The sequence below is a fragment of the Ranitomeya imitator genome, chromosome 2, assembly GCF_032444005.1.
Source record: "Ranitomeya imitator isolate aRanImi1 chromosome 2, aRanImi1.pri, whole genome shotgun sequence".
NCBI lineage: Eukaryota > Metazoa > Chordata > Amphibia > Anura > Dendrobatidae > Ranitomeya > Ranitomeya imitator.
In genome coordinates this window covers 48,087,830-48,114,690 of record NC_091283.1, presented here as the reverse complement: position 1 = coordinate 48,114,690, position 26,861 = coordinate 48,087,830, and the positions used below count along the sequence as shown (strand labels likewise).

General features: G+C 42.1%; 1 protein-coding gene across 1 annotated transcript; it reads right to left on the bottom strand.

The window, feature by feature from the left end:
- On the bottom strand, positions 1-26,861 carry LOC138661759 (cytochrome P450 2C8-like). Its single transcript, XM_069746655.1, has 9 exons — positions 26,491-26,861; positions 16,240-16,402; positions 13,826-13,975; positions 12,046-12,206; positions 4,368-4,544; positions 4,022-4,163; positions 1,315-1,502; positions 662-803; positions 1-363 (listed from the first exon to the last, which is right to left on the bottom strand). Exons 1-9 carry the CDS (start codon positions 26,668-26,670, stop codon positions 179-181), a joined length of 1,488 nt encoding a protein of 495 aa, XP_069602756.1. The 5' UTR covers positions 26,671-26,861; the 3' UTR covers positions 1-178.

The following is a 26,861-nucleotide window of genomic DNA, read 5'->3' as shown; positions in this document are numbered from 1 at the left end:
TTTTCATTAACATAACATTTTATTTTGGATGTTAAAACATATTATTTTGTGTCAATTACTATTGTGGTATCATAGTGCTAAAAAATATTTAAAAAAATGTGAATTTTTTTGTGTACAGTTTTTTTTTTTTACTCCTGGAGCTTGTAGGTTTTCTTTAGGTAAGAAGTTTGTCTTCAGCTCAGAAACGAGGGACAACATTCATCTGATATGATTGAGCTCTTGAACCATTGGCCTTTGGATCGGGTCTTATGCTCAGATTACTTCTGTCTACAGTGGGCTCCAAGGTGAACTTCTGCAGTATAGAGGTTAGAAAGAGGAAGAGTTGCATACGAGCCAGGCCTTCTCCCATACACATTCGCTTTCCTGAGAAAACAGAACACATTGGCTGTTATCAATGAGGCTATCAATGGTTGTCTGAAGAATGTGCTGCCATGCTGAATTCACTTGGGCAAACCATCAAGATCCGCTCCCTGTGCAATTGCAAACACAAGACTTCCCAGATGTGTTCGTTGGGAGACAAATCTGGTCTTCCTTAAACCCAGCCTAAAAACCATGTCAAGGTAAGATAGTCCCAGTTTCCAAATCCCAGTTAATTTGAAGCCTAAGTTCAGTCATGTATTTATAGATAATTTTTTACCGTAATCAAGAAATAGTTTCCTACCTGTAGAAAATGGAATAAATCCATCATTTTTTTTAAAGTCGCCTTTCTCATCAAGGAAATGTCCAGGATCAAACTCATCTGGGTTTTTGAAATATTTGGGGTCTTTTAGGACAGAGGTCAGAACAGTAATCACTAAGGTTCCCTGAAAGTAAATTTAAGGAATATGTCAATGTCAAAAAAGTGTTAGAAGTGAGATCTAGTAAATAGCTGATAGGAAGAAGTGACCCAAGACACAGAGAAGATCAGTACTTTTTTCCATATGGAATTACCCTGGCATGTCTGAGGTTTTTTGACTTGTTAGTTACTGTATAAATAATAATAAAGAGAGAAAATGTCAAATACCAACTGTGGTTCATAAACATAAAATAAAAGAACAGATCATAGCAATATGCTCCAAGTCTCCTGGTTCGGTCAGGAGGCTTAACGAAAAAGAAGAAACAAAAGAAAATTTCCAAGAACTCGGAATGTTTCTTTTTCCCACTGTTTCAGAAAATTGAAGACCAAGGCTTGGTGGGGCAGAAAATGAGTCAAGAGCATGGCCCTTAAAGTGGAATGTGACAATTACTGAAAATTTGTAGTGGCACACACATTGCTAAACTGATGGCAAACAACAAACATTGTCAAGAGGGGTTGATAACACCATCATATTGTACCTTTGGGATGTGATATCCTCTGAAGGTTGTGTCCTTGCTGGGAGCATGTGGAACGCCTGTAGGGACAATATCAGCAAGTCTCTGGATCTCGTGGATTACGGCGTCTGTATACGGCATTTTACTCCTGTCTTCCATTGATGGGCAGCGATCTTTGCCTATTACATTGTCTATCTCTTTGTGGATCTTCTCTGAAATGTCCAAAATGGAACAAAAAATATAATATAATAGTGTTATTTTGCAACTAAACATTATTTCTGTGGAAAATGTCATTACGTCAAGACCAAAAAACATGAGATGACGCGTCTCCCAGATAAGAAAGTAATATTTTATCAAATAATCACAATAAGGAAAAGCTGACACAATACATAAATAGTATACATGTGATAGCCAATTAAAACTTATTAATAACGAGGTGGTCTTCCCCATAATGAATGATAAACAACATATCACATAATATAGCACATCAGATAGTCTAGAACAATCTATCACAGCCTGTATAAAAGCTGAGGCAGAGAATGCAGCGGCCAATTTGTAGTGAATCTGTTTACTGAGAGGATGTTAAAGCTTAGCAATGAAAATATGGAGAAAAGGCAAAAAAAATATTGAAGGTACAGATAGTTACAACAGAGAAGAATGGTTACCATCAGTTTACCAATATATATGCGGCAGTCACTATGATACTACTAAGGCCATTTTTGAGTTGGAGAGTTTGAAGGACAATTGGACAACCTGGGAAAAAGATTTTTTTGAAAATTTCACCACAGATGGCAAATTTAAATCTTTTCTTTTTTACAATGATTAATAATTAATCAATTATTAAATCTGACTATAACTGGAGATGTATTAAATTTCTTGGTTTTGGGGTAGTGACATTTTCACCAGACATAGAATGCTGATTCATCAAGGAGTGTTTGCCGGAATTTGAAAATTTTAAAAAATTGGCGAAATTCTAAGTTGGGAAACATTTTGTGACTTTTGACACCTTTATACTAGTCCCAGCCAGCTTCATCAAGGTAAGCTGAGCTGGGACAACAGAAGGCATAATTATGCCAGCCCAACAAATTCATCATAATTTATGCCACAAAAGAGGTATTAATTATGTTAGAAATGTCCCTGATTTATGCGGTCATCTGACTGACAGATCTCTCCTTGTACACACGCAGGGAAAGACCTGTTACTCAAGGGGAGTGTGTGGGGGAGAATTTTAAAACTGCTGGGAGTTTTGTCAGACAGACGTGTCCCTGGCAGCTTTTAAAATATGCCTGATATGTTTCAGAGCCAAACATATCTGGTTCCGATAATATAGTCAGTGTCTGATACACTCTGCACATGGAGCACCAGGTAGGAGGAGGTAGCAGAACTATGTTTTGGTGGCCAAGGAACACTGAAGGGGTTCTGCTACTTTTTTTTCTCTAACAGACATCGAAATGGGTTCAAATGTATTTCATAAGAAAAAGAATTGCCACGTTGTTCCATCTTATGTCGTATTGTAAAATATTCGGAGGGCCACACTGCTCTATAAGTCTGAGTCATTTCTGCAGCAAAGTTTATAATTATTGTTCTACCTTTATTGCAAAATAGCCAACCAGCGCTCTTCCCCGAATGTAAACCCCTGAAATGGGTATTATCAGAGGTTCTACTCGTCACCAACAAAGTTCAGACTTACTAGTATAAACCCTTTTGAAACTAATCCCATACATTCATTTTTTTAGATATTTCATGGAGGACCGTTTTGAATTTAATATTTTATTGGAAGCTGAGGTTTTTGCAAGTGGGTGTGAGAATTTCTATGGTCTCTGTTTGGGGCAAAATATGGAATCAATGATATTAGCGACTAGGGAATAAAGGTTGAAACAAGAGTAAAAAGCTGCAAAGTCACCGATATATTTTTTCTATGTGACAAGACCTTGGGCCTTGTCTGACCTCTAGTCTTAAGGTACCGTCACACTTAGCGACGCTGCAGCGATCTAGACAACGATGCCAATCGCTGCAGCGTCGCTGTGTGGTCGCTGGAGAGCTGTCACACCGACAGTTCTCCAGCGACCAACGATGCCGAAGTCCCCGGGTAACCAGGGTAAACATCGGGTTACTAAGCGCAGGGCCGCAGTGTAAATGTAAAAAAAACAAACACTACATACTTACATTTCGGTGTCTGTCGCGTCCCCCGGCATTCTGCTTCCCTGCATTGTGTAAGCGTCAGCCGTAAAGCAGAGCGGTGACGTCACCGCTCTGCTTTACGGCCATCCGGCGCTCACAGTCAGTGCAGGGAAGCAGAACGCCGGGGGACGCGACAGACACCGGAATGTAAGTATGCAGTGTTTTTTTTTTTACATTTACACTGGTAACCAGGGTAAACATCGGGTTACTAAGCGCGGCCCTGCGCTTAGTAACCCGATGTTTACCCTGGTTACCAGTGAAGACATCGCTGAATCGGCGTCACACACGCGGATTCAGCGATGTCTGCGGGAGATCCAGCGACGAAATAAAGTTCTGGACTTTCTGCTCTGACCAACGATGTCACAGCAGGATCCAGATCGCTGCTGCGTGTCAAACACAACAATATCGCTATCCAGGACGCTGTAATGTCACGGATCGCTAGCGATATCGTTGTTAAGTTGTTCAGTGTGAAGGTACCTTTACACAATCTACCCAGGAAGGAAGCTGAGTAATATAGAAATGCATTAGCAAAATGAACTCTGATGATCACCTTGTATTTCTGGATATTTCAAGAGTATAAGAAAACCGTATCTCAACGTCATACTTGTCGTCTCTGTTCCAGCAAAGAATAAGTCTATGATTGTCGCCTCTAGATTTTCATCATGGAACTCGGTGTCCAGATTTTTTTTTTCCTAAAAAAAAAAGTAAATCGTGAATTTTTAACAAGTAACTATAGTCAAAACCCCATATACACATATGGTGTAGACCAAATAGCAGTCTAAACAAGCACAATCAAAATGATAATGTCTTACTTTCAAAGCCAGTAAAATTTTGGATACATGTACGTTCTCTACATACCAAATGGTCCCATAATTTAATATTATCTATACGCTCACCTCTTCCATCTTTATGAGGAAGCAATCTAAGAAGTCGCGAGGACAGTTCTCATCCAAGGTGTCTCGGTGGGTTTTTATCATCTCATTAATAAATAGCTTCAGGCTTTTAACAAGTTTGAAGAACCTTTGATGAGGTCCAGGAATGTAGGGCATTATGCTTGGGAGTGTGTTAAGGAGCTAAATTTGGAAAGAAGCAAAAAAAACCACAATTGGTTCAGTTGTCTTCATCTTCATTATTCATCTTCACAAAACAGTTACAGAAGCACAATTACAAAGTAGCGGGCCCCAACGCAATTAAAAATCCTACCCCCATTTTTTACATTATAAACGAGCCCTTTGACCAAAATTAAACTTTGCTGAGGGTATGGATGGGTTGAAAATAACAAAATCTGAGGTCTTCTTTTGTGAAGATATCACCTTTTTCTTTGATAGGTAAACTGAAGCCTGTGATCACCTGCAGCAGTTAGAAGATTATTTTCTCTGATGATGCAACATTAGGCTCAGGAGAAAAATAATGACGTCATTACCAAAGGAGAGACCTGGCTTGATCCATGGGAGTGAGAGCAGCAGAATCTGCCAGATTTTACTTTTTTCACACAAGTTATATTTTATTTAGGCTGGAAAACTCCTTTAAAATGACACATAAGTATTTTTAATTTCAGTGCACCTCAGTATTTTGAGCAGACCCAAGTATCTCTGAGCAGTTTTTTTTGTTTCTATGGTGACAGACTACAAACAAACCCTGCGTTGTCAGTTCATCATATTTTCTGCCATCTACATCTTACTAACATGTATTTGGTAGAGTAGTTTACCAAGAATTTGGGGGACTGATAGCTCTCCCCACAGCTATACTCCTGTGTGTCCAGGAGGTGTAGACACTAAAAAGTAGGATAATTTTAATTCAAGACTGTCTACAAAGTTGCGTTAACAAATGACTAAGTGGATCTTTGATACATTTTTGTGCCAAGGTTGCAGATATTTGTGATGGAAGCCAAGGTGTCTTGACATACAGTACAGACCAAAAGTTTGGACACATCTTCTCATTTAAAGATTTTTCCGTATTTTCATGACTATGAAAATTGTACATTCAAAACCAGGGATTCAAGCTTGAGGAGGCTAATTTGCATATTCCAGGTGCCTTCTGGGAAAAGCGAAGAGTCTCCCTAAGCTAGAAGATCGTTGGGTACAGCCGGGACCAGCTGCTTGGAAAGAATCACCAAACCAGGGATTCAAGCTTGAGGAGGCTAATTTGCATATTCCAGGTGCCTTCTGGGAAAAGCGAAGAGTCTCCCTAAGCTAGAAGATCGTTGGGTACAGCCGGGACCAGCTGCTTGGAAAGAATCACCAAACCAGGGATTCAAGCTTGAGGAGGCTAATTTGCATATTCCAGGTGCCTTCTGGGAAAAGCGAAGAGTCTCCCTAAGCTAGAAGATCGTTGGGTACAGCCGGGACCAGCTGCTTGGAAAGAATCACCAAACCAGGGATTCAAGCTTGAGGAGGCTAATTTGCATATTCCAGGTGCCTTCTGGGAAAAGCGAAGAGTCTCCCTAAGCTAGAAGATCGTTGGGTACAGCCGGGACCAGCTGCTTGGAAAGAATCACCGAATTTTTGCCTGTAGGACATTAATGCAAGAGAGCTTGGCTGAGTAGATTACACAAGAAGGAAAACACACAGCAAGTCAGCAGGATCTAGGAGCAACATGGCAGATGTGACAACCTACATGGTGAGCTGCAGCATGTGCTACATGTTCACAGATCGACCAGAAGAAGAATTAAATTTCACCTGTCAGAAGTGTAGACTAGTGGCCCTTTTAGAAGAAAAGGTGCGGGGTCTGGAAGAAAGAATAGCAACTTTGAAACTCATCAAAGAGAATGAAGACTTTCTAGACAGAACAGAAGCATCCCTACTGGTCACAGAAGGTGAAAAAAGTGTCAGAGAACCTCCAAAAGCAGATGAGTGGAAGCATGTGACCAAAAGAAGCAAGAAGACCATGGAGAAATCACCAACCACACAACTGAAGAACCGATATCAAATCTTTGTAGAGGATGAAGATGGCACACCTAAGGACGAAGCAATACCAGCAAGCAAAAAAGAAAAGGGCACACAGCAACAAGTGACAGCAAAAAGTACAGCCAAGAAGCAACGAAGAGTGGTGGTGGTGGGAGACTCACTACTGAGAGGCACAGAAGCAGCCATCTGCAGACCGGACATAACTGCAAGAGAAGTATGCTGCCTTCCAGGTGCGATGATCAAGGATGTGACCGATAGGATACCAAAGCTCTTCAACTCCAAGGACGTCCACCCATTTCTTCTGATACATGTTGGCACCAATGACACGGCAAGGAAGGACCTACCGACAATCTGCAAAGACTTTGAAGAGTTGGGGAAGAAAGTAAAGGAACTGGATGCACAGGTAGTTTTTTCTTCTATCCTTCCAGTAGACGGGCATGGCACCAGGAGATGGAACAGGATCCTTGATGCAAACAACTGGCTAAGACGATGGTGCAGACAACAAGGATTTGGAATCCTGGACCACGGTGTGAATTACTTGTACGATGGACTCCTCGCCAGAGACGGACTACACCTCAACAAACCTGGGAAACACACATTCGCCAGAAGACTCGCTACACTCATCAGGAGGGCGTTAAACTAGAAGAAGAGGGGACGGGAAGAAAAACATTAGACTTGAACAAAGAAGATCCAGGAAAACATACTCAGAAGGGAGGTAAGAACATTTCTAAAACAATCCACAGCGAGGAGATTCGAACAAAACAAAATCCTCTAAACTGCATGCTCGCAAACGCCAGAAGCCTGACAAACAAGATGGAAGAACTAGAAGCAGAAATATCTACAGGTAACTTTGACATAGTGGGAATAACCGAGACATGGTTAGATGAAAGCTATGACTGGGCAGTTAACTTACAGGGTTACAGTCTGTTTAGAAAGGATCGTAAAAATCGGAGAGGAGGAGGGGTTTGTCTCTATGTAAAGTCTTATCTAAAGTCCACTTTAAGGGAGGATATTAGCGAAGGAAATGAGGATGTCGAGTCCATATGGGTCGAAATTCATAGAGGGAAAAATGGTAACAAAATTCTCATTGGGGTCTGTTACAAACCCCCAAATATAACAGAAACCATGGAAAGTCTACTTCTAAAGCAGATAGATGAAGCTGCAACCCATAATGAGGTCCTGGTTATGGGGGACTTTAACTACCCGGATATTAACTGGGAAACAGAAACCTGTGAAACCCATAAAGGCAACAGGTTTCTGCTAATAACCAAGAAAAATTATCTTTCACAATTGGTGCAGAATCCAACCAGAGGAGCAGCACTTTTAGACCTAATACTATCTAATAGACCTGACAGAATAACAAATCTGCAGGTGGTCGGGCATCTAGGAAATAGCGACCACAATATTGTACAGTTTCACCTGTCTTTCACTAGGGGGACTTGTCAGGGAGTCACAAAAACACTGAACTTTAGGAAGGCAAAGTTTGACCAGCTTAGAGATGCCCTTAATCTGGTAGACTGGGACAATATCCTCAGAAATAAGAATACAGATAATAAATGGGAAATGTTTAAGAACATCCTAAATAGGCAGTGTAAGCGGTTTATACCTTGTGGGAATAAAAGGACTAGAAATAGGAAAAACCCAATGTGGCTAAACAAAGAAGTAAGACAGGCAATTAACAGTAAAAAGAAAGCATTTGCACTACTAAAGCAGGATGGCACCATTGAAGCTCTAAAAAACTATAGGGAGAAAAATACTTTATCTAAAAAACTAATTAAAGCTGCCAAAAAGGAAACAGAGAAGCACATTGCTAAGGAGAGTAAAACTAATCCCAAACTGTTCTTCAACTATATCAATAGTAAAAGAATAAAAACTGAAAATGTAGGCCCCTTAAAAAATAGTGAGGAAAGAATGGTTGTAGATGACGAGGAAAAAGCTAACATATTAAACACCTTCTTCTCCACGGTATTCACGGTGGAAAATGAAATGCTAGGTGAAATCCCAAGAAACAATGAAAACCCTATATTAAGGGTCACCAATCTAACCCAAGAAGAGGTGCGAAACCGGCTAAATAAGATTAAAATAGATAAATCTCCGGGTCCGGATGGCATACACCCACGAGTACTAAGAGAACTAAGTAATGTAATAGATAAACCATTATTTCTTATTTTTAGGGACTCTATAGCGACAGGGTCTGTTCCGCAGGATTGGCGCATAGCAAATGTGGTGCCAATATTCAAAAAGGGCTCTAAAAGTGAACCTGGAAATTATAGGCCAGTAAGTCTAACCTCTATTGTTGGTAAAATATTTGAAGGGTTTCTGAGGGATGTTATTCTGGATTATCTCAATGAGAATAACTGTTTAACTCCATATCAGCATGGGTTTATGAGAAATCGCTCCTGTCAAACCAATCTAATCAGTTTTTATGAAGAGGTAAGCTATAGGCTGGACCACGGTGAGTCATTGGACGTGGTATATCTCGATTTTTCCAAAGCGTTTGATACCGTGCCGCACAAGAGGTTGGTACACAAAATGAGAATGCTTGGTCTGGGGGAAATTGTGTGTAAATGGGTTAGTAACTGGCTTAGTGATAGAAAGCAGAGGGTGGTTATAAATGGTATAGTCTCTAACTGGGTCGCTGTGACCAGTGGGGTACCGCAGGGGTCAGTATTGGGACCTGTTCTCTTCAACATATTCATTAATGATCTGGTAGAAGGTTTACACAGTAAAATATCGATATTTGCAGATGATACAAAACTATGTAAAGCAGTTAATACAAGAGAAGATAGTATTCTGCTACAGATGGATCTGGATAAGTTGGAAACTTGGGCTGAAAGGTGGCAGATGAGGTTTAACAATGATAAATGTAAGGTTATACACATGGGAAGAAGGAATCAATATCACCATTACACACTGAATGGGAAACCACTGGGTAAATCTGACAGGGAGAAGGACTTGGGGATCCTAGTTAATGATAAACTTACCTGGAGCAGCCAGTGCCAGGCAGCAGCTGCCAAGGCAAACAGGATCATGGGGTGCATTAAAAGAGGTCTGGATACACATGATGAGAGCATTATACTGCCTCTGTACAAATCCCTAGTTAGACCGCACATGGAGTACTGTGTCCAGTTTTGGGCACCGGTGCTCAGGAAGGATATAATGGAACTAGAGAGAGTACAAAGGAGGGCAACAAAATTAATAAAGGGGATGGGAGAACTACAATACCCAGATAGATTAGCGAAATTAGGATTATTTAGTCTAGAAAAAAGACGACTGAGGGGCGATCTAATAACCATGTATAAGTATATAAGGGGACAATACAAATATCTCGCTGAGGATCTGTTTATACCAAGGAAGGTGACGGGCACAAGGGGGCATTCTTTGCGTCTGGAGGAGAGAAGGTTTTTCCACCAACATAGAAGAGGATTCTTTACTGTTAGGGCAGTGAGAATCTGGAATTGCTTGCCTGAGGAGGTGGTGATGGCGAACTCAGTCGAGGGGTTCAAGAGAGGCCTGGATGTCTTCCTGGAGCAGAACAATATTGTATCATACAATTAGGTTCTGTAGAAGGATGTAGATCTGGGGATTTATTATGATGGAATATAGGCTGAACTGGATGGACAAATGTCTTTTTTCGGCCTTACTAACTATGTTACTATGTTACTATGTTACATTCACACTGATGGCATCAAAACTATTTATTAACACATGTGGAATTTTATACTTAACAAAAAAGTGTGAAACAACTGAAATTATGTCTTATATTCTAGGTTCTTCAAAGTAGCCACCTTTTGCTTTGATGACTGCTTTGCACACTCTTGGCATTCTCTTGATGAGCTTCAAGAGGTAGTCACCGGGAATGGTTTTCACTTCACAGGTGTGCCCTGTCTGGTTTAATAAGTGGGATTTCTTGCCTTATAAATTGGGTTGGGACCATCAGTTGTGTTGAGCAGAAGTCTGGTGGATACACAGCTGATAGTCCTACTGAATAGACTGTTAGAAGTTGTATTATGGCAAGAAATAAGCAGCTAAGTAAAGAAAAATGAGTGGCCATCATTACTTTAAGAAATGAAGGTCAGTCAGTCCAAAAAATTGGGCAAACTTTGAAAGTGTCCCCAAGTGCAGTGGCAAAAACCTTCAAGCGCTACAAAGAAACTGGCTCACATGAGGACCGCCCCAGGAAAGGAAGACCAAGAGTCACCTCTGCTTCTAAGGGTATGTGTCCACGTTCAGGATTGCTTCAGGATTTGGTCAGGATTTTATGCAGGTAAAATCCTGACCAAATCTGCACCTGAGGTCACTGGCAGGTCACCTGCGGTGTTCTTGCGTTTTTTGCTCATTGTAACAACATGTTGCGTTCTGAAAAAACGCGCCGCATGTGCGTTTTCGCAGCAAAAACACATGCGTTTTTTCCTGCATAGTGGAGACGGGAGTTCATTAAATCCTCTCCACTATGCTGTAACATCTGGACGCTGCGTTTTTGACGCTGCGGAAAAACGCAGCGTCAAAAACGCAGTGTTTCCTGAACGTGGAAACATACCCTAAGGATAAGTTTATCCGAGTCACCAGCCTCAGAAATTGCAGGTAAACAGCAGCTCAGATTAGAGACAGATTAGGTCAATGCCACACAGAGTTCTAGCAGCAGACACATCCCAACAATAACTGTTAAGAGGAGACTTTGTGCAGCAGGCCTTCATGGTAAAATAGCTGCTAGGAAACCACTGCTAAGGACAGGCAAGAAGCAGAAGAGACTTGTTTGGGCTAAAGAACACAAGAAATGGACCTTAGACTAGTGGAAATCTGTGCTTTGGTCATATTTGAGATCTTTGGTTCCAACCACCGTGTCTTTGCGCGATGCAGAAAAGGTGAACGGATGGACTCTACGTGCCTGGTTCCCACCGTGAAGCATGGAGGAGGAGGTGTGATGATGTGGGGGTGCTTTGCTGCTGACACTGTTGGGGATTTATTCAAAATTGAAGGCATACTGAACCAGCATGGCTGCCACAGCATCTTGCAGCGGCATGCTATTCCATCTGATTTGCGTTTAGTTGGACCTCATTTATTTTTCAACAGGACAACGACCCAAAACACACCTCCAGGCTGTGTAAGGGCTATTTGACCAAGAAGGAGAGCGATGGGGTGCTATGCCAGATGACCTGGCCTCCACAGTCACCAGACCTGAACCCAATCGAGATGGTTAGGGGTGAGCTGGACCGCAGAGTGAAGGCAAAAGGGCCAACAAGTGCTAAGCATCTCTGGGAACTCCTTCAAGGTTGTTGGAAGACCATTTCCGGTGACTACCTCTTGAAGCTCATCAAGAGAATGCCAAGAGTGTGCAAAGCAGTCATCAAAGCAAAAGGTGCCTACTTTAAAGAACCTAGAATACAAGATATAATTTCAGTTGTATCACACTTTTTTGTTAAGTATATAATTCCACATGTGTTAATTCTTAGTTTTGATGCCTTCAGTGTGAATGTACAATTTTCATAGTCATGAAAATACAGAAAAATCTTTAAATGAGAAGGTGTGTCCAAACTTTTGGTCTGTACTGTATGTCAGTCATGTAAGCAGAGGTTGGTATAAGGAGTGAAATCTTTTTATTTTTATAAATTCATGTTGCTAACATTGCACGCTTAGACATTTTGGAATTTACACATGCAATATTTACCTGTCCTGCAAAGGAGCCTGCCAGTTGTAAAATCTCATTAAAATATGATAAAAGGGTCAAGAATTTTTGATCTTCATAGTCATATCTTTCACCAAACACAATGGCACAAATGACATTAGAAACAGTGAGTCGCAATATGTTTTCTGGGTCAATCGGAGTGTCTGTAAGTAAATATAAAGAGACTGTCAGTCACTGGTATCACCTGAGTGTATAGTATAGGGTTAATTTACTGGCTTCATTTGATTCTACCACTTTATTAATCCTATCGTAAGCATTGATTTAGCCTTTTGATACCAGGGAGATAATAGAGTGCACAGTACAAAGGCACCTGCTAGACCAAGACATTCCAAAGTGTTGATCTCAGGATCTGCCAGTAAGACCAGTCCTCTGTGTAGGAAGAGGCTTTAACAAAAAAGGGTTCTTATAAGGTCTCAAGGGTATAAAAGATTTCTTAGGTGAAATTGTAATATGGAAGTTTTGCACTTGAGTCTATCTGGGCCTTGACAGGGAAGCGCTCCCCCAGATATGGTGGCAGTCTAGGCACAGAGGTGTTCCCATGCATGTGAAGGTGGACTTGGCAGGGATTCGCTCCCCCAGATATAGAGGCGCTCTAGGCAGGGAGGTGCTCTCCCAGTTGTGGAGACAGTCTAGGCAGGTAGGCGCTCCTCCAGATGTGTAGACGGTCAAGGCAGGTAGGGACTCCCCCAGATGTGGAGGCAGTCTAGGTAGGGAGGGGTTCCCCCTGATGTGGAAGCAGTCTAGGCAGGTAGGCTTCCCCAGATGTGGAGGGGATCTAGGCAGGAAGGGACTCCCCAGATGTGGAGGCATTCTGGGAAGGAATTTGCTCCCTAGATGTGGAGGAGTCTAGGCAGGGTGATGCTCCCACAAATGTATAGGCAGTCTAGACAGGGAAGGGCTCCCCCAGATGTGGAGTTATGAAGGCAGGGATGCGCTCCCCCAGTTGTGAATTTAGACAAGGCAGAGAGGTGCTCTCCCAGATGTAGAGGTGGTCTAGGCAGGGAGGTGCTCCCCCAGATGGGGAGGCGGTCTAGGCCAGGAGACACTCTCCCAGATGCGGAGGCGGTTTGGGCAGATAGTGGTTCCCCCAATGTGGAGGCATTCTAGGCAGGGAGGGGCTCCCCAAGATGTGGAAGCACTCTAGACAGCTGCTTTCTCAGATGTGGAGGTTGAGTGTAATACAAGTTTATTGTTATTGTCCTTTTTTACATTACTGTATTCATTTTTTATGTCTTGTATGTTTTGTATTGTCTTGTATACATCTTTTGCCAATATATATATATATATATATATGTATATATCCTCTTGTATGTATTTTTTGTGATCATTTCAGTACACTGTATAATTAACCTTTAGCTACTGTGTGTGAATCTATTTGTCTAGCATCTTCAGATCAATTCTAAAACAATAGAGATATCAGCCAAAATATGGACAATGGCAAGACTGCTTCCAAGTGGGACTGCTGATCTGTAGTCCAGTTTGTATAACAAGCTCATATTTTAACCGTAACCATAAACTTTAGTCTATCAGTCCTTGATCTATTGTGTATAAGGGAGGACTGACAGTTTTACCATCATGCAATAAAAAAATATATGAAAGAGAAGGGTTGGGAGTGTTGAATTTCAACATAACTGATCCTTTTTTTCTCCCAGTCCAAGTGTGCATGTCCATAGGGAAGTCTGGATGACTGGTTGCTGCTCAAAAGCCAAAACCGGTATGACTGGCCCAAGAACATCAGGTATATTTCTGACATTGCACCCACCTTTATCCTTCATTAATTTCTCAGTAAGACACTGAGCTTCTCCTTGAATTCTTTCTTCGATGCTTCTCTTTCCCCAACCAAAATTTCTCATAGTTGTCATTGAAAATCGGCGAAGAACTTTCCATCTTTCTCCACTGCTTGCAAAGATCCCTGTAAGTTCAAGCAAATGGTTAAAGAGATTGCTTGCAATTAAAAGACCATGAGTGCTGCTTTCCAAAATTGAAACTTCTAGATGAGGCACTTTAAACGAGAACATTATGAAAAAGTTTCTAACTCTATTTTTTTCAGATATACCTACAAAAGTGTTTGTTTTCTTTAGTAACCCCCATATACTGCTTAGATCTAGTGAGTTAGTTGGTTTTGCAAACTCAAAATATACAATTTATATATTTAAATATATATGCCTCACCATTAAGAAAAGGAAAAAGGAATTTTCAAAATCATAGGATCGAAGACGTGCTAATGACCTGAGAGTGATGAAAAAAAGGAGACAAAATTTTCAAAGCATCTCGATTTATTCAGTACCAAGTTTGAGCACTATGTGCAATAATTCATTTGCTTTAACCCCAAATTTTCAAACATCAAATCAAGACATTTAACGATGCAGGGCTGTTTTGTCACACCTGTCTAAATTGTCAAATTGGAAACAGATGCATGCCACATTGATATTAAAGACTATTGTTGAGTTATCCTTTTTGTCCGTCTTGCCTAGAATTTTGGATTGATTTCACATTTTTACCTGGGTTGAACACAAAATAAATGTAATTCGTGTGTCTGAGATTTATATTAGACCAAAAATGGCACAGGCAATGGACATGGTGGAGTGATAGAAAAAAAATATCAGGAAAAAATGTGAGAGCTGCAAGCATCAGCAACACCACCGACACTGCTGGCAGCAACCGTTCCAGTAGTCATAGTAGTCATACTAAACGCAGGTCATACTTGGCCTTGTTATCCTCTGGCAAATATATTAATGATTAGGAAGTGGAGGGAATAATGGAATGTCTATCAGACCACTCTTTTTAATCACAACAGGATAATGTAGCCTCTGACAGCGACACCATCAGCAGGAGTCAGTGTTTTTCTCAGTTCCTCTCTTCATCAACACTTAAAGGGAACCTGTCACCTGAATTTGGCGGGACTAGTTTTCGGTCAAATGGATGGAGTTTTCAGGTGTTCATATGACCGAAATCCGGTCCCGCCAAATTCAGGTGACAGGTTCCCTTTAATGTTGCATGGAGTGGAAATACAAGTCAATGTATTAGGTCACATGAACATTGTTACATGTGTACAAATAGTCTGCGTGTCAAAAATCACATCGTGGACTACTTTAACTTGAATTTCAGATCAGACTCACCGATTCCCACTGCTCTTTCGCTTATGTTGGACCCATTGGGTCTTAGATTTGAACCCCCGAAAACTGGGATTCAGGCATATAGGCTGGTGGGGCCAGTGACTATAATAGTGCACACAGAGTCAACGTGATTAATGTCATGCATTACTTTCGTACATATACGCCCACTGGAGGTGGACACCTAGACATAGTAGACTGTGTTTGGGTGTCTGCCTCCAGTAGTCAATTATGCCTGAAAATGATGCATGACAGAGTACACAGTGACTCTGTCTGCACCATTATAGTCAATGGCCCCGCAGGCGTATACGCCTGAATCCTGTTATGTGGAGGTTTTTGATGGATCATTTATGGGTTCTCCACCGGACGTCATATGCAAATTGCCTCTTCAGAGAAAAAGAGGACTTAAATTCTATAGCGCCACCTGTTGGAAGTAGTGATCCTACAAGTCACAATCAACCCTTAACAAGTCAGAGGTGGTTTGTCACTCTCCATAAGGAGAAACGTTACCCACCGGATGTCATGAATTTTTCATGAATCCACTACAATCTTAAACATAGGAAACTGTATTTAGCCTTTTATTATTTTTTTAAATTGTTCATGTAAAAACTGGACTCATTACATCTGTGAAAAATGGACAAACAGGTGACATATGAAAAACCGATATTTGGATTGAATACATATATAAAAAAAAGTTTCCCATTCTTCTCAGTCTTCTTTTTATCACAGACAGCTCTACCATTAAAGATCTCACCTCTTTACAGAGCAGTTACAACAGAATCAAGCATTCACAATAGGAAATGTCACAGCTCACCTCCTCCTCTCCTTTTGCACATGCTCATTAGATGCTTCAATACAAAAGATAGTACATTGCTGCTAATGCACATGTGCATTACCTGAGTGTAGAATATCCCCAGCAGCCAATGTGAAAATTGCTAAATTTTTTTATAACAATTAAGATTTGGTCCAAAAAATATCCAAAATATTTTATAAAAAATCCATGTAACATAAACACCTGAAATAGACAGTCATTTTCTTGATAACTATTCCCTTTGGGACTTACCAAAATTCTTTAAAAAGAAATCTCCTATTCCTGTTTCTCCCCTATCACTAAATACGTCGCCACAGTCCACCAATGCTTCCTTCACAGTATCGTATCCAATCAGCATTATTGTCCGATAGCTTGCCAAATAGAAGGTATAGACGGGTCCATATTTCTGGCTCAGCTTAAAAAAAAAAGCATAAAAAAAGGCATACAGTATATAACACATATGTATAACACATCTTGCTCAGTGCAAGAATATTTTACCCTTATAAGATGAAATTATAAACTTTTTCTGGAAAAAGAAGTGGTTATCTGGATAAGGTGAGAAATAAAATGAATGCTCACCTGATACACCTATTAATACATTTATTTTTTATTTTTATTGATACAAATTTTTATTTCTACATAATCTTCATCATCATTTTTAATGGGCATACAAAAATTCTTCACCCCTTCCGGTGGAATTCCTTACCATTGTGGTGGAAGCGCCATCATCTTGTTTTTATTTCCTGTGAGATGAGATATGAATAACATACAGACCCGAATTACGCTAATATTTATTTTAATTAATATAAAAGGTGTTATTTTAGGGCTCCTCTTTCTTAGAGAGTAAAACAGCTGGATATAGCCTCTCCTTTTTTTATTATTATTATTGTTATTATTTATTTCTATAGCACCATTGATTCCATGGTGCTGTACATGAGAAGGGGTTACATATAAGTTACAGCTATCACTTACAGTAAGCAAATTAACAATTACAGACTGATACAGAGGGGCGAGGACCCTGCCCTTGCGGGCTTACATTCTACAGGATGGTGGGAAAGGAGACAATAGGTTAAGGGTTGCAGAAGCTCCAGTGTTGGTGATGTGGTAGCTCCAGTAGTGGTGAGGAGGCAGCGGGGTCTGTGCAGGCTGTAGGCTTACCTGAAGAGGTGGGCTTTCAGGTTCCGTCTGAAGGATCCGAATGTGGTTGAAAGTCGGACGTGTTGGGGCAAAGAATTCCAGAGGAATAAGTGTGGTGGTGAGGTTGGGGAAGAGGTGGGATGGGATGGGGTTGAGTGCACAGGTGGTGAGGTGCGATTTGGAGAGGAGATAGTTAAACCCCCCCTTCAGTGATGTTGGTTAGTGAGGTTATAGGTTTTAGGGATTGGTCTGGTATACAAAGGGGTTGTGGTGGTTGACCAATGAAGACTTGCCTTGTTTGGTCAATCTTATTTTTAAAATGTGTGGCAAAGTCCTCAGCAGAGATGAGGGAGGTTGGAGGGGCAGTGGGGGGTGGAGGAGGGAGTTAAAGGTCTTGAATAATTGTTTGGGGTTGTAGGATAGGGAAGATACGAGGGTTGTGAAGTAGGCCTGTTTAGCAGAGGTGAGAGCAGATTTAAAAGCGAGTGTTGCCTGTTTGAATGCAGTGAAGTCGTCTTGTGAATGTGTTCTCTTCCAATGCCGCTCTGCAACCCTGGACACTTACCGGAGCTTTTTAGTGGTGTTATTGTGCCAGGGTTGTCTATTGATACGTCGCACTCTGCCATGAACGAGAGGGGCAACCCTGTCAATAGCAGATGCAAAAGTGGCATTGTAGAAAGCAGTGGCAGTGTCTGTGTCGTGGAGTGAGGATATGGATGCCAGTGGTAGGATAGAGTCAGAGAGCGTGACGGAGTCTAGGTGTGCAAGGTTTCTGCAGGGGGGTGCATGTTGCTGGACATGGGTGACGTGTGAAGAAGACAGGGATAAGAAAGTGAGCAGATGGTGGTCGGATAGAGGGAGAGGGGAGGTGGTGAAGTTAGAAAGAGAGCAGAGCCAGGTGAAGACCAGGTCTAGTATATGTCCGTCTGTGTGGGTGGCTGCAGAGGACCACTGAGTAAGTCCAAAAGATGAAGTAAGGGACAGAAGTTTGGAGGCTGTAGACTGAAGTGTATCAGTGGGGATGTTGAAGTCACCCATGATGATGGTGAGAATGTCAGCAGAGAGAAAGTGAAGAAGCCAGGTGGAGAATTGGTCAATTAAGGCAGTGGCTGGGCCCGGAGGTCGGTATATGATAGCCACTTGGAGGTTGGAGTAGATGCGGACAGAGTGGACTTCAAAAGAGGGGAGGATAAGGGAGGGTAGAGGTGGGATTGGGTTAAAGGTGCAGTTTGAAGAAAGGAGAAGACCCACTCCTCCACCATGTCTGTTGCCGGGGCAAGGGGTGTGGGTGAAGTGGAGGCAGCCATAACACAGCGCAGCAGGGGAGGTGGTGTCAAAGGGTGTTAGTCATGTTTCTGTGAGACCGAGGAAGGCAAGCTTGTGACAGAAAAAGGTCATGAATCACATGAAATTTATTGCAGAGTGCAGATTGAGCGGGCATACCAGAGTGCTCCAGAGAAAGGGAGCAGGGGGTGGGCGTCAGGGGCATGGGTTTTATGTTTGAAAGATTGCGGTAGTTCATATTAGATAGGGAGAAGTAGAAGAGGTAGTAATGGGAGGTATGAGCTGTGGGGGTTAAGGGTAGGGACATATGTCACCAGCAGTGAGGAGAAGCAGAGAAAGGGAGAGCAGGTGGGAGGAGAGTGGCCGGCTTGTTTTGTGTTTTATTGGGACAGATTTGAGGTTGAGGAGCAGACCAGCAAAGGAGTGCAGGGAGTAAGAGGGAAGGGGAAATGATTATTTGGTTAGAGAGTGCTGGGGTTTGTGGATAGAGAAGGAGAGAGAGGGTTAGTGGAGCAAACACTGTAAGGGCATATGTAAACATGGTGAAGGAGTAAGATGGGTTAATACAAAAGCTATAAGAAGTGCTTATTCGGCAGACATACCCAAAAGAGACAGCTACATAGAGTGTGGTCCTGACTCCTGCCGTGACTAACTGCTGTTGAAATAGCTGCACTTCACGATACTTAGCAGCCGGGATACTTTGCTGTCAGGGACGCGTGCCTGACCCGCACGCGTGCCCCACTAGAATGGTACTAAATTTATAGGACTAAGCAGAGGATCAGGTGAGAGGGATTGTGGAGCTGATTTGGGATAAATTAGCAATTGGCCAACACACCGGGGGAGGCTACATGATCAAAGTCACTGGGCTTGGCTACAACCATATGCTGTAACACATTGCACCCTTGTTGAATTTGAAATATTAGAATCGGGATATATATAGATATATACTGTATATATATATAGATATACATTACTTATATTCAGTGTGGAAAATCAGTATTTGAAACACTGCAAATTTGTCAAGTTTTCCCATCTTCAAGGAGTGAAAGTCAATAATTTTTATCGTAGCTACAATTCAATTGTGACAGACAGAATCCAAAAATGAAACCCAGAAAATCACAATGTATGATTTTTAAATAATTTAATTGCTTTTTATTGCATGAAATAATTATTTGATCACCTACCAACCAGCAAGATTTCTGGCTATCACAACCTGTTAGGTTTTTTTTAAGAAGCCCTCCTACTCTGCACTCATTAACTGTATTAATTCTACCTGTGTGAACTCGTTACCTGTATAAAAGACACCTGTCCATACACTCAATCAATCATACTCCAACCTCTCCACCATGGCCAAAACCAAAGAGCTGTCTAAGGACTCCAAGGACAAAATTGTAGACCTGAACAAGACTGGGATGGGTTACAGTACAATAGGCAAGCAGCTTGGTGAGAAAGCAACAACTGTTGTCACAATTTTTAGAAAATGGAAGAAACGCAACATGACTGTTAATATTCCTTGGACTGGGGCTCCATGCAAGGTCTTGCCTCATGGGGTATGGATGATTCTGACAAAGGTCAGGAATCAGACCAGAACTACACAGGAGGACCTGGTCAATGAAGAGAGCTGGGACTACAGTCTTAAACATTACCGTTAGTAACACACTATACAGTCATGGCTTAAAATACTGCAGGGCATGCAAGGTCACTCTGTTCATGCCAGAACATGTCCAGGACTGTTTGGAGTTTATCAATGACCATCTGGATGATCCAAATGAGGCATGGGAAAAGGTCATGTGGTCAGATGAGACCAAAAAATAACTTTTTGGTATCAACTTCACTTGCCATGTTTGGAGGAAGAAGAAGGATGAGTACAATCCCCAAAACACTGTCCCAACTGTAAATCATGGTGGGGAAACATCTTTATGCTTTTCTGTAAAGGGGACAGGGTGACTGCTCCATATTGAAGGGAGTATGAATGGGGTCATATTTTGCAAGATTTTGGCCAACAACTGCCTTCCCTCATTAAGAGCATTGAAGACAGATCACGGCTGGGTCTTCCAGCATGACAATGACTCAAAACACACAGCCAGGGAAACTAAGGAGTGGCTCCATACGAAGCATTTCAAGGTCCTGGAGTGGCCTAGACCTGAACTTAATAGAAAATCTTTGGAGGGAGCTAAAACTCAATGTTGCACAGTGACAGCCCTGACACCTGAAAGATTTGGAGAAGATCTGTATGGAGGAGGGGGCCAAAATCCATACTACAGTGTGTGCAATCTTGGTGAAGAACTACAGAAAATGACTGACCTCTGTAACTGCAAACATATGTTTCTGTTCCAAATATTAAGTTATGTAAAAATTATACAATCTGATTTTCTGGATTTTAAAAAGATTTTGTCTCTCACAGTTGAAGTGTATCTGTGAAAAAAATTACAGACCTCTTCATTTTTTGTAGGTGGGAAAAACGCAAAATTAGCATTTGTAAATACACCATGCTATGTAAAATGGTGATTGCAATAGATTTAGAGGATAGAAACTTTGATGGGAGAAGGATGAGTGCTTCTTTATTGGCTTGCTTAGGCCTCTTTCACGCTTCCGTTTTTTACAATCAGTCATAATCCATCAAAATGTTGAAAAGACAGATCCTGTGGTGATTGTAAAAAACAGACGCACTGGAGCCATTTTTTGATGGCTCCAGTGCATCCTAGAAGGCTATGTGCACACATTGTGTATGCGTCTTTGCTGCGGTTTTTCGCTGCAAAAGCGCATACACAACACAACCCATGTTAACCATAATTTTAAAAAAAATCGTGATATTCTTACCTTCCGGCAACCCGCGCAGCCTTCCTGATGCTCGCGATGCTCCCTTTCCCAGTAATGCATAGCGAGACAAAGACCTGTGATGACACGTAGTGGTCTCGCGAGACCGCTACATCATAGGGGCATTTCGCTATGCATCACTGGGAACGGGAGCTGCCAGCCGCATCACAAGCATCGGGGGGGGCCGCAGGAAGGCTGCGCCGGAAGGTAAGAATATCACGATTTTTTATTTTTTTAATTATTTTTAACATTATAACTTGTTACTATTGATGCTGCATAGGCAGCATCAATAGTAAAATGAAAGAGAGCGAGAGAGAATTTCCCTGACTGGAAATTCTTTCGCGCATGCTCAGTTTGAAAAGACGGCATCTGTCGCTGGATTCCTGCTTTTCACAGTCAGCGACAGATCCTGCGTCCATAGGCTTCCATTATAGCCAACAATGGACAGTGCAGGATCCGCCGCTGAGCGATTTTCCGATGTACACAAAAAACGTTTCTATGTGCGTTGTCTCCGCCCGACAGACAGCAATTTTACGATGTATCCAGTGCACGACGGATGACACGGGAGGCCATCCATCACAATCCGTTGCTAATACAAGTCTATGAGAAAAAAATGGATCCAGCAGCATCATTTGCTGGATCTGTTTTTTTCACAAAACGACGCTCTGTGGTGGAAAAAGAAAGATGGAAGTGTGACAGAGGCCTGTATAATTTACAGTGATTCTGATTTACTCCATGTAAAATTATGCTGTTCTAGGAGATTTTAATTACATCTCCATAGTTGTATTTTACAGCAAAAGCAATGGATCGTAAACAGCTTGCAACATAGCAAAGGGATCTCATTGTTAAAAGTTATCAGTCACAAGAAAAATACAAAAATGATAGATGTACCATGGAACACTGACGATGTCATCTGTTATGATCTGGTGGCCTTGGAGCAGCATGAGACGGACTCTGGAGAAGGTGGTCCCTGTACTGACCGCAAACCCTGAACCTAGCAGCGCAACTAGAAGTAGCCGTGGGGGGTACCTAACACTCCCTAGACCCCTCGGCACAGCCTAAGATCTAACTACCCCTAAAGACAGAAACAGGAAGCCAATCTTGCCTCAGAGAAACTCCCCAAAGGATAGATAGCCCCCCACAAATATTGACTGTGAGAGGAGAGGGAAATAACATACGCAGATATGAAATCAGATTTTAGCGTAGGAGGCCATACTAGCTAAAAAGAAAGAAAAGAACAGAGTACTATGCGGTCAGTATAAAAACGCTAGAAAATATCCACCGCAGAAAATACAAATCACCACATCTGACTAAAGACATGGGGGGTAAATCTGCATCTCCAGAGAAATAGCTAGGCTGCAAAAAATCCTTCACAGACTAAGCTGGGCACGACAAAAACATGAAAATGCACAGAACGATAAGGTCCACAGCAGGTGGACAGCAAAAACAAAGCCAGGACTTATCTTTGTAGAAAAACACAGCAAACTGGAGAGACCAGCAGGGAAGTGAATCCTTCAAGAACAATGGACAACTGGCACTGACTAAAGGATCCTGCAAAGCTATATACCCCAGTCAGTTTTGCAATTAGTAGATACACCTGTCCACTCCTGCAGTCCAGGCACAACTGCATTACCCTCTACAACCACCGGAGGGAGCCCAAAAGCTGAATTCACAACAGTCATCCAGAATAGGCTTAAATCTGGCACAATAGTGACATTACATAGAATTGGATGTCCCTAAAAAAATGATGAAAAGGCACAAAGAAAATTGGTCTGGAAGGCTGTAAATAGGCCTATAGCAACATTGTAGGAGTTGTAGGAATTTCTGGTACGTACTGGTTATGTACTGGATGTGACAATCATCTCCCGTACTCTTCTTATGTCTGGCCTGTGGCATAAGATTGCGATTTCTACAAAGAAAACATCCAAACCTGGGTATTCCTTGCTAAAACCTACGTCAAGTATGCCAAAGGAATGAGGGAAACATCATGAGATCAAGATTGAACTTTCTGGACATAATTCCAAAAGATCAGCACTACAACGACCCTAAGCATACATCCGAATCAACAAAAGAATGGCTTTTCCAAAAGACGATCAAAGTTTTCGAATGGCACGGCCAGAGCCCATACGGGAATCCAATCTGTGGATGGCCTAGAGAGGGCGCTGTACCCAGGAGTCTCTCTTACCATCTGACAGATTTGAAGCTACTGCGAAGAGAAGTGGGAAAAGTTTGCCAATTCTAGATGTGCTTTGCTGATAAGACTCCTACCCAAAAAGACTGAATGTTGTCAAAGGGTTCTTTCACAAAGTATTAATTTAACCCCTTTCTGACCTCAGACGGGATAGTACGTCCGAGGTCAGAAGCCCCGCTTTGATGCAGGGCTCCGCGGTGAGCCCGCATCAAAGCCGGGACATGTCAGCTGTTTTGAACAGCTGACATGTGCCCGTAATAGGCGCGGGCAGAATCGTGATCTGCCCACACCTATTAACTAGTTAAATGCCGCTGTCAAACGCAGACAGCGGCATTTAACTACCGCTGAAATGACGTCATCGCCGACCCCCGTCACATGATCGGGGGTCGGCGATGCGTCAGGATGGTAACCATAGAGGTCCTAGAGACCTCTATGGTTACTGATCACCGGTGGCTGTGAGCGCCACCCTGTGGTCGACGCTCACAGCACACCTCCATTTCTGCTACATAGCAGCGATCAGCAGATCGCTGCTATGTAGCAGAGGCGATCGAGTTGTGCCATCTTCTAGCCTCCCATGGAGGCTATTGAAGCATGGCAAAAGTAAAAAAAAAAGTTAAAAAAAATGTGAAAAAAATAAAAAAAATATAAAAGTTTAAATCACCCCCCTTTCGCCCCAATCAAAATAAATCAATTAAAAAAAAAATCAAATCTTCACATATTTGATATCGCCGAGTTCAGAATCGCCCGATCTATCAATTAAAAAAAAGCATTAACCTGATCGCTAAACGGCATAGCGAGAAAAAAATTCGAAACGCCAGAATTACGTTTTTTAGGTCGCCGCAACATTGCATTAAAATGCAATAACGGGCGATCAAAAGAACGTATCTGCACCAAAATGCTATAATTAAAAACGACATCTCGGCACGCAAAAAATAAGCCCTCAACTGACCCCAGATCACGAAAAATGGAGACGCTACGAGTATCGGAAAATGGCGCAATTTTTTTTTTTTTTTAGCAAACTTTGGAATTTTGTTTCACCACATATATAAAAAATAACGTAGACATGTTAGGTGTCTATGAACTCGTATTGACCTGGAGAATCATAATGGCAGGTCAGTTTTAGCATTTAGTAAACCTAGCAAAAAAGCCAAACAAAAAACAAGTGTGGGATTGCACTTTTTTTGCAATTTCACCGCACTTGGAATTTTTTTCCCGTTTTCTAGTACACGACATGCTAAAACCAATGATGTCGTTCAAAAGTACAACTCATCCCGCAAAAAAATAAGCCCTCACATGGCCAAATTGACGGAAAAATAAAAAAGTTATGGCTCTGGGAAGGAGAGGAGTGAAAAACGAACACGGAAAAACGAAAAATCCCAAGGTCATGAAGGGGTTAAGGGTGTACATGTTTATGAAACCACATAATCTTAGTTCCTTATTTTTCTTTAGTTTTCACTCTGAAAAGATTGAAGTTTATTTTTCAATCGAATTGTACAGATTATGCGTGACATTAAAGGTGAAAAAAAGTTCTGAAATGATTCTTATTGATATGATTTTATTAAATGAAAACAACTATGTAGACCAATGGTTTCCACGCACTTTTTGACTTGCATGGCCGAGTGTGATCTGAATATCGAAACAAACTCGGACAAGCTATGATTTTTTTTCGCCGGGCTGTGCATGACATGCGAGTGATGACATGTGCATGGCCCCATAAGCTAACATTGGTCCGAGTGTAGTCCAATGTTTTATCAGATTGCATTTAGACCGATAATATGATTGTCTAAGGTATCACTTTGTCTGAGGAATGTTTTGCCTAATTCAATGCACTTTACTAATTGCCGACCAATAATGTCCCAGATGTGCTCCACGGGAGACAAGACTGGAGATACTGCAGGCCACAGTTGCACATTGAGGCCTCACAGTAGCACCAGCAACATGTGTCCTGTGGTTGTTGGGTTGAAAATTGGCTCTTGAGAAACTATAGAGAAATGGCCGTACCACTGGTTCAACAACCAACTTGTGATGAGTGAGTATACTTGTTGCTCGGGTTTTCCCGAGCACACTCGGGTGACCTCCGAGTATTTGTTAGTGTTCGGAGACTTAGTTTTCATTGCCCCAGCTGAATGATTTACTGCTACTAGCCAGCTTAAAGGGAACCTGTCACCCCCAAAATCGAAGGTGAGCTAAGCCCACCGGCATCAGGGTCTTATCTACAGCATTCTGTAATGCTGTAAATAAGCCCCTGATGTAGCCTAAAAGATGAGAAAAAGAGGTTAGATTATACTCAACCAGGAGCGTTCCCGCTGCAGTCTGGTCCGATGGGCATCGCGGTCCGGTCCGGGGCCTCCCATCTTCTTACAATGGCGTCCTCTTCTTGTCTTCATGCTGCAGCTCCTGCGCAGGCGTACTTTGTCTGCCATGTTGAGGGCAGAGCAAAGTACTGCAGTGCTCAGGTGCTGGGAAAGGTCAGAGAAGCCCAGCGCCTGCGCACTGCAGTACTTTGCTCTGCCCTCAACAGGGCAAATCAGTACACCTGCGCCGGAGCCACAGCGTGAAGACAAGAAGAGGACGTCATCCTATGAAGATGGGAGGTGCCGGACCAAACTGCGACGCCCATCGGATCAGACCACCTGCCCAGGTGAGTATAATCTAACCTCTTCTTCTTATCTTTAAGGATACATCGGGGGCTTATCTACAGCATTACAGAAAGCTGTAGATAAGCCCCTGATTCCGATGGGCTTAGCTCACCTTCGATTTTGGGGTGACAGGTTCCTTTTAAGTACATGTGGGGGTTGCCTGGTTGCTAGGGAATCCCTACATGTATTCAAGCTATCTAACAGCCGTAAATCACTCCGAACACTAACAAATACTCGGACGTCACCTGAGCATGCTCGGGAAAACCTGAGTAACGAGTATACTCAATCATCACTACAAGCAACTCAATGCAATGTTAAGCAACCGGGGTCAGAAAATCCCTCCTTTCTTAATACTGTAGGTTCGGTAGCAGATTTTAGGTTGCTGTTATGGCCGTCTGTTTTCAGGAAATTGAACATCAGGTACAGTGTTCTTACCTTAATTAATGACTGTGGTATTTCAGACGTGCTAACCTGAAGGATATTCCCCAGGAGGGGCAGAGGTGTAGGTCCTGGGGGTAGGTCCTTCTGTTTTACCCTACTCCACCATTTAATGAGATAAATGAGGAGAGTGACTCCAGCAGTCAGGAGAAGCGTTGCTGCGATGTTCAGCGCCATCCGGAGCCCCGGTGACTCCAGCTCAATCTGTGTTGTGTCTTTGTATATTTACATACCATCACGTTCAGGGCAGTGTTCCAACATGTAATCAGTGAGAAGAGGTTGGGTGTGTGCAAAGTTCAGAGCTACATCAGGATTGTACAACACTTCCGCTCTCAGTGCTTGCAGAGAGGGCAGTCTCATCTTGGTGT